The sequence below is a fragment of the Rhineura floridana genome, chromosome 2, assembly GCF_030035675.1.
Source record: "Rhineura floridana isolate rRhiFlo1 chromosome 2, rRhiFlo1.hap2, whole genome shotgun sequence".
In the NCBI taxonomy this organism is placed as follows: domain Eukaryota; kingdom Metazoa; phylum Chordata; class Lepidosauria; order Squamata; family Rhineuridae; genus Rhineura; species Rhineura floridana.
The window spans coordinates 107,239,191-107,247,884 of NC_084481.1; the positions used below are offsets into that span (position 1 = coordinate 107,239,191).

The 8,694-nt window shown below is 44.3% G+C and overlaps 1 protein-coding gene across 2 annotated transcripts in view; it reads left to right on the forward strand.

The window, feature by feature from the left end:
- The window catches only part of CD151 (CD151 molecule (Raph blood group)), a 48,648-nt gene extending 45,721 nt beyond the window's left edge, over window positions 1–2,927 (forward strand). For both annotated transcript variants that reach the window (XM_061610057.1, XM_061610058.1), the window contains exon 8: window positions 378–2,927. In XM_061610057.1, the coding sequence (XP_061466041.1) occupies window positions 378–437 (60 nt within the window). In that variant the 3' untranslated portion in view covers window positions 438–2,927. The remainder of the gene's footprint in view (window positions 1–377) is intronic.
- The last annotated feature ends 5,767 nt before the right edge of the window (window positions 2,928–8,694 follow it).

The window sequence follows — 8,694 nt, forward strand, 5'->3', positions numbered from 1 at the left end:
TGGTCCATCTAGCTACACTGACTAGCAGCAGCTCTCCAAGGTTTTAGGCAGGGTTCTCTGCAAGCCATATTTAGAGATGCAGGGGATTGAATCTGGGACCTTCTGCATGTAAAGCAGATTGTCTGCCACTTAGCTATGGCCCACTGAGCTTGCCTAGGCATCAAGCTTTCTTTCTAGTAGGTTGCGGGCCAACAAAAACTTGCAAACTCTGTCCTCTGCACCCACCTTGGGTGTTCAACCCTTCTGACTATAAAATACTATATGGCTCAAGTGATCCATTTGAGAAGAGTGAAGAGGTCCTGAGAGTTCTGGCTGGATACAGAACCTGCCCCCATGCCTTTCCTGTTATTTACTCATGTTCTGTTTTTGCATCCTAGATATTTGGAATGATCTTCACTTGCTGCTTGTATAGGAGTTTGAAATCGGAGCCTTACTAGGAACTGAAAGATGACCCCACCTGCTTGACTCCACCACGTTCCATTCTGTTGTCCTACCCTTTGTCTAGCAGCGCAGAAAAATCAACTTTGCAAGGACTTTTGCTGCTTAATGAAACTTATTCCTGGATCACTCAGTGCCTCTGTCAGAGAGAGATATCAGTCATCCTCCTCAAGGCAGTAGGGGAGGCCCAGTGCTTGCCCAGTCATTTCTTTGTGGTCGAAAGTAATGGAGTTTGTAGAATTCTTATCTGCGGAAAACTTTGACAAGCCCAGGCCCAGCATTCAATCTGAAAGAGAGATCACCAAAACCGCCAAGGGCCCAGCCCTTCCCTGTTTCCCTTTCAGCTCTTCTAATCAAGACACCATCTCTCTGATATCTGAGGGGCTGACAACTGGCCCGCAAGGATGCAAGAGGTTTATACAGGCTGGGAGATCAAAATCCTGCACCCAGAAGAAATGCCTTTCTGGACACATGGAAATTCTGATGTAATGGCTCTTTTCCCATCCAACAGAATATCTGTGTCTGCCAGCTGCTGCCTCTGCTGGGTAATCCCTTCTCCTGATCTCCTTGAGGATGTGCCTGAGAGATGATGGACTGGGTTACCCACAGAGTTGGCTTCTTCATCCTCAGGGCCTCCCTCTGAAGAAGAGAGAAGTCTTGTGCCTTTCAAGCCAGGTGTTAGAGGACATTCTTTTGTTCTGTTAATTGGAAGCCTTGGTCTGTTTAAAAACAACAGCAAACAATTCTGAGCTTTTTGCATCTAGAATGCTCTCAAGATAGCACCACTTTGTGGAATGAAGCAGGCCCCCTTCATATGAATGAGATCCTCTCCCAGAATGATGCATCATTTAGTTAGGGAGAAAATACTTTTACTTGCTTTTGTATCAATCTTTAAAGTCCAATTAACCAGCCAGATACTAACTGGCTGAAAAGAGACTCAGAATTCAGCTCTCCTATTCCCTTCTCTCGTTAATTTACTGAGTATACTTTGTACAAAAATGATTTTAATTGGCAGTAAGGCATAAAGCAACTTGAACTATTTGGCGCAAGGAGAGAAAGTGATTGGTATGTTTTGTATCCACAGCGATTGCAGAGGAGACTGTCCTAGTAATGGCTTCCAACACTGATTTGCTAGCTTTCCCAAGAGTTTGCCCGTACTAAAGGTTTTCATAGAACATGTCCCCATTTTAGAAACAGAAAAGCATCCTGTCCAGATCCTCTTTGTATTGCTTATATCCAAGTATTTCTTGTCTATTCTTACATTTACCCATTTCATCACTGCCTCATATTTTGATTTCAGTATTGGAGCTTTTCAGTTTATCACCCCTTCCCACACTTCATCTGTATGTCCAATGTGGTAACAGCAGCAGATGTTGTTGCACAACAGCTCCTGTCATTCCTGGCCATTGGTCATGCTAGCTGGGGCTGATGGGAGTTGGTATCCAAGATCTGGATCCCCATCCTTGTCCTGTACCTTTTGAGAATCTGCTGAGTAGATTGTGTGGCTGTTTGTGTTTTACCATCCTATAGGTTCTGTTGAAGCTCTTGCATTGCATCTCTGTAACCCATTCTTCACTGTCCCTTTCACAGACCTGGTTGGAGGCAAGAGAAATCACATGGTCGATCCCCAACCTGGTGCCCTGCAGATACTGGACTCCCAACTTCCATCACTTCTGACCTTTGGCCATACTGGCTGGTGGGAGCTGAAGTGCAGCGACATCTGGAGGGCACGAGGCTGGGGAAAAGATGGCCTAAGGCATTTGTGTTTTCTTTCCACCTGAAGGCCACAAAATGCAGATCTCAACCATAACTTCAAATCTGATCGTACCCTCCAGCTATGTCCACAGCTGGCTAGATGTGACTTTCTCCAGGTGAAGTGGAGACTGAAGAGTACATGGTTGAAATCTAGATGAGATTGCCATTTTTAGCCCTGTGGGCCCTGGTAGGCAAGCACTTAACATAAACACACTCTCCAAGAATGTCCATGGCTCGTGTTGCCCCTTCACAGTTGCAATGAAAACAGGGAAGTATCCTCTTGGCTTCTTTGGTCAGGAGGGTCCCAGATGGTGAAGAATTCAGAAGGTAGCTAGGAAGGTAAAAACGTATCATCAGCCTGCAGTAAACATGCTGGAGAAATATTTTGGGCTATTTTCACTGTAAAGGTGGATGAATATCTAAATTATTGCAGGATAAATGGCTAAATTATTTCTTTATACCTTTTTGGTGTTTCCCACACTACCCTGAGAAATTGATTATTAACTAAAACAGAAATTACTGACTATGATTGTTTGAAACAGTATTTGACTACTGAAGTGTGTGTATGGCTAGCTTTCTCTTTGCCCTCAGCTGGGGAACCATATTGTGCCACAGTAAGAGGACCAGGTGTTGCCAGTCAGCATTCTGTGCCTGCTCTTCTGTTTTTCCTCATAGAATAACCGTGCTTTAAATACAGTTTGTGTTGCTGGCCAATAAAGCTAATGTGTCTCTTTTGTCCTGTGTAATGCCAAAGCGATAACATACAGTACGTGGCAGAGGGGTAGCAAATCACTTCTTTGTTGAAAGGGTGAATGAGCCAGGGGGTGTGAGAGTTTGTCATCCATTCTCTTTCCAATATTCATGGATCCCTGAGCCATTCCTAAGTGAGGTCAATACAGAGACCGTGGGTGGCAGTGTGCCTGCCAGTACCTCCTATGTTGTGAAAGGTCTCTGTAAAGATCCCCTGAAATATCTACAATGCACTAGAGACTGTTTGGTCTTCCTGTTCAGTTCCTGTTTATTCTGGCTCAGTAGTCTCTTCTACCGTGAACATACCACCCCTTGAAATGTGGGCATGCTTATTGGATGCCAGGATTGGACACCCACCCTTCTCACTCATTCTGAACAGAGTAGAGGTGCAAAGACCAATGGTGGTTGATGTAGACACCCTTTTTCCCATTGATGAGGGTGTATGGCTGTACTATTCTGTGGTCCTGTTTCTTTTTCTGCTGTTCTAGATGTGGCAGTCATTTTGTGTTATGCTGCACCCACATGGCAGCCATTTTGTGGCTAGCACCCATGGCACTTTTTAAAAATTCCATATGTGCCCACTGGCCCCAAAAGGTTGGTGACCCGCCTTCTTGTTGCAATGGAAGCAGTCCATAGTGCTACCCAGACTGAAAAGCACTAGAAGCACACCAGCAATTCAACCTGATGCGTGAGCCCCAATTTCACATGTGGGTTGGTAGCTTCTGAGACTGGAGATGTAGCCTATCCCTGGTTTTATACAGATAAAGATAGGTAGATATTAAAATAACAAAAAAAGATGAAAACCTCTACATTATTGCAGCCAAGCGGGACTAGGGGTAGCCAGATGTGCAAACAGGACAAGGGCTCTTGCACCTTTTGTTGGAAAGAAAAGAATTTCAGCAGATGTAGCTTGTCAAGCAAAGAATTCCTGCTAAAAGTCTACCAGTTCAATTTATGGGCGGCTTAAGTCTCACATCTACCAAATGTTATTCCGCCTTCCCCTTAACACCCAAGTCTAGCATCTGTTTTACCCAATTCTCTGTTTGGGGGCAGTTTTAGATTTCCAGAATCACAATACAATTCATGTGACAATTAAACCAGCAGTGTAGGGGACCCATGCTTTAGCTGCCAGTTCTGTACACACTTACTGGGGTGGGGTGTAAGCCCACGTGAACTCAGTGGGACAATTCTGAGTAGACACGGGATTGCATTCTTAGTAGGTTTTTTTAAATAGGCCCTCATCTAACAGGTTTTCCTTCAACTAGCAGAAGTGGAGAAGATGAAGGTGATGTGACATTTCAGTTTTATGCCAAAAATGTATTTAGACAGGAACAGTAAGTAGCCACTGTCCTATAAAGCAGGGGTTCCCAAACTGGTTCCCAGACCACAAGTGGTCTGGGGTGTATCCAGGGCTGTGAAGTCGGAGTTGAAGGTTTGGTGTACCGAGTCCACAGCCCTGGGTGTATCCACATTAAATATTCATGCAGTTTTTAAATTTATTTTTATTTCCTATTTTATTGTATCATAATTTGAATTCTATGGAATTCAAATTGTAATACAATAAAATGTGATATAAGAAATAAAAGAAGCAATATAAATGCAATGAAAAACTACCGCATCTAGCACAACACATTACAACTGCTGTCGCGGGCAGAAACGTGGTCTGCCAAGGCCCTCGGCAATTTTCAAGTGGACCATGGGGGAAAATGTTTGAGAACCGCTGCAATAAAGAGTTCCGTTACAGTTTTCATTGATTTTTTTTAAAAATTCCCAGTTTTTTTGAAGGCCACAAATATGAAGACACAGACAGTATCCAATAGGAGCCTGGAATGCTCGTGCAACCACAATTCACACAGCAGCTGTGTGGCAGTAGATAATTTATACATCCTAAAGAAAGCAACACAATTTTGCAGTTTGGTTTCTGAGGAAGATTACATTTCTACAGTCAAAATAGATTGTGTGTGCACTGCATGCTGTCAATGAGAACCAACTGAATATGTGTACACGTGCATCTGCTCAAACAACAGGGAGCAGATCTGGAAAACCAATTTTTCTATTAATTCCTTTCCCATATCTGAACACTAGGTGGTGTCTGACATTACACAAATATATATTTAAATAGCATATAGCATGCTACAGGCTAAGAGCAAGGTGCATTGTTTTTGTTTTCCTTACAGTGAACTCTGAATGTGCCTTGTGCCCTGCAGTTTTAATTACAAAATTGTCCATGACACAAGTTGAATGACTCTCTTTCCTGCAGTGGAAAGCAAATGAGGCGGCCTCTCTGACCACCTCATCTGCCAAGATATATGTACATGTAAGTATGTCTTCTTAAAGACCCCACTCCATCAATGGTGCATTGTCAACACAAAAAAACCAGTCTAGTGCCACCCAGTGTCATTAATGTGTTGGACCACTTGGAGCCATGTTACAGCTCCCTTTGTCTAGTTAAGGGTGGGGAAGGAGTGGCCCATGATGTTGATGCCAACTCCCATCAGCTCTAGTTGGAACAAGCCAGTGGTCTGCAATTGATGAGGGCTTTGGTCCAATGACATCTCATGGGACACATGTTCCCAATACCTGCTTTAACGGATCTGCAGCAGTGGCTTACCTACCTTAATTTTGAAAATGGATGTTTGCATACAGGATTTGCAACTTTTGACTTTGGGTATGTATTTTTGAACCCAACAAATGTACTAATAACAATCTTAAATATGGCACAGGATGTGCTTCACATCCGCATGAGATGGGTCAGAATTGTTTTCCTTACACATGGTTGGGGAAGTGAGGCTGAACAACAGTACCCTGCTCAAAGGTGCTCACAGTTGAGAATCTGGCCTTCCCAGATTAAAAAAACTATCCAGAGGGTCAAACTGTCATTGTAGCTATAAGTGTCAGATGGCAAGTTCCATTGGCAATTAAAAATATGGGTTAAAACTGTACAGAGGAGAAGGTCACCTTATGAAGTCTGTGTCCTCTTTGGTTCAGGTCACCTGTGCCCAGATGCCCTGCAACCTCCTTGAGCGCTTTTGCCTGGCTGGAATGTGTCCCTGAAGTGTGATGATGCCTCTTGCTTTGCCTGGATGCAGGATGTGGGATGTGACTTTTGCTAGGCTAGAATGTTGCCTACTGTGGAAAGAAAAGAGTTGCATCCGTAGGTCCACCCCTTTTTCTCCTCTGGCACTGCCCACCATAGCATCCCCTCCCCCAAAGATTGCTCAGAAGGGAATGTGGTCCTTGAGGGGAAAAGGTTCCCCACCCCTGCCTTAAATGCTCATTACATTTGTTGCTAATACTGGCCCAACTGTGCTTATGCTAATGCCAATAGGTATTGGTAGCAGTGGGAAAGATTTAAAGTGCTTTCCACTAACCAACAAAAAACTAGCACCAGGGATGACCATGGCCTCATTTCCTGACAAACTACAATAACATGGGCTCAGGTGGCATAACACTGGTCTTAGGGCAATATACCTGACCATGTGCCACCAACTGTAAAGAAATAAAAACCAAAGGTGACTCCTTCCTCCCACTGATTGTTGAAACACTTTCAGCAAATTTTCCCCTTCAGTCAGTGATAACCCTCTCCTAACTCTGGTTAATAACCCTGATGCTCTTCCACTTGTGGTAATTAACAAAACCAGCTGTTAAGTCAAATCATTTTGTTGGTATTGCAGCCCTGGCTCTCTAATGCCAAAGAACTATAGCTGGCACTTCCCCTCTGACATATACACTTAAAAAACAAAATGCTCTACTGGCATGTATTCAGCAGATGCAGCTCTAAGCATGGCAGTGCAGTGATGGCTTTTCAAAAAGGAAAAAAGTGGCTATCCTACAAGGGACAGAAAAGAGAGGCAGGCTCTGGTGCTTGGTAGGTTTATTAAGGCTCAACGCATTTAGGAGTAATCCTTCCTCAGGAGCTACAAACATTAAAACAAACTAAAATCACTGATGTGGAAACAACATCGTGGTCTGAGACTTATAAAAACATATGGCAAAACACTTAAAGACCACATTCCATATAACATACTTCACATATGTAGTAAAAAATTGTCATAACATTAAAACTTGCATCTCTTACATCTGTGTAAAGCAGCTCAAACAAATTCTTTATCCAGAATTTTATTTATTTTATTTTATTTTATTCAATTTCTATACCGCCCCATAGCCGAAGCTCTCTGGGCGGTTCACAACAGTAAAACTTCAATATACAATAAGCACAAAGAAAACTATTTAAACATACTAAACTACGAAAATACTAGTATACTAAAATGCTAAATTAAAATGCTAAAAAGTTAAAACATAGATGTTAAAATGTTAAAAATGTTAAAATGTTAAAATGCCTGGGAGAAGAGGAAGGTTTTAACCTGGCGCCGAAAAGATAGTAATGTTGGCGCCAGGCGTACCTCAACAGGGAGATCATTCCACAGTTCTGGGGCCACCACTGAGAAGGCCCTTTTTCTTGTTGCCATCCTCCGAGCTTCCCTCTGAGTAGGCACCCGGAGGAGGCCTTCGATGTTGAACAAAGTGTACGGGTAGGTTCATATCGGGAGAGGCGTTCCAACAGGTATTGTGGTCCCAAGCCATGTAAGGCTTTATAGGTTAAAACCAGCACCTTGAATCGAGCCCGGAAACATATAGGCAGCCAGTACAAGCGGGCCAGAATCGGTGTTATATGTTCGGACCGCCTGGTCCCTGTTAACAATCTGGCTGCTGCATTTTGCACGAGCTGCAGTTTCCGAACCGTCTTCAAAGGCAGCCCCACGTAGAGCGCATTACAGTAATCTAATTTAGAGGTTACCAGAGCATGAACAACTGAAGCGAGGTTGTCTCTGTCCAGATAGGGGCATAGCTGGGCCACCAACCAAAGTTGGTAGAAAGCGTTCCGTGCCACCGAGGCTACCTGAGCCTCAAGTGACAGAGATGGATCTAAAAGAATGCCCAAACTACGAACCTGCTCCTTCAGGGGGAGTGCAACCCCATCCAGGACAGGATAAACATCCACCATCTGGTCAGAAGAACCACCCACTAACAGCATTTCAGTCTTGTCTGGATTGAGCTTCAGTTTATTAGCTCTCATCCAGTCCATTGTCGCGACCAGGCACCGGTTCAGCACATTGACAGCCTCACCTGAAAAAGATGAAAAAGAGAAGTAGAGTTGCGTGTCATCAGCGTACTGGTGACAATGCACTCCAAAACTCCTGATGACCGCACCCAGTGGCTTCATGTAGATGTTAAAAAGCATGGGGGATAGAACTGACCCCTGCGGAACTCCATACTGGAGAGCCCAGGGTGCCGAGCAGTACTCCCCATGCACTACCCTCTGGAGACAACCCGCCAAGTAGGAGCAGAACCACTGCCAAGCAGTACCTCCAACTCCCAAATCAGCGAGTCTCCCCAGAAGAATACCATGGTCGATGGTATTGAAAGCCGCTGAGAGGTCAAGGAGAACCAACAGAGTTACACTCCCCCTGTCTTTCTCCCGACAAAGGTCATCATACAGGGCTACCGGCCTGTAGTTATTAAAATTTTCCGGATCCAGGGAAGATTTCTTCAGAAGTGGTCTCACCACCGCCTCTTTTAGGCATTCAGGGACCACTCCCTCTCGTAATGAGGCATTAATCACTTCCCTGGCCCAGCCGGCTGTTCCATCCCTGCTAGCTTTTATTAGCCAAGAGGGGCAAGGATCCAATACAGAAGTGGTTGCACGCACCCGTCCAAGCACCTTGTCAACGTCCTCAAGCTGTACGAACT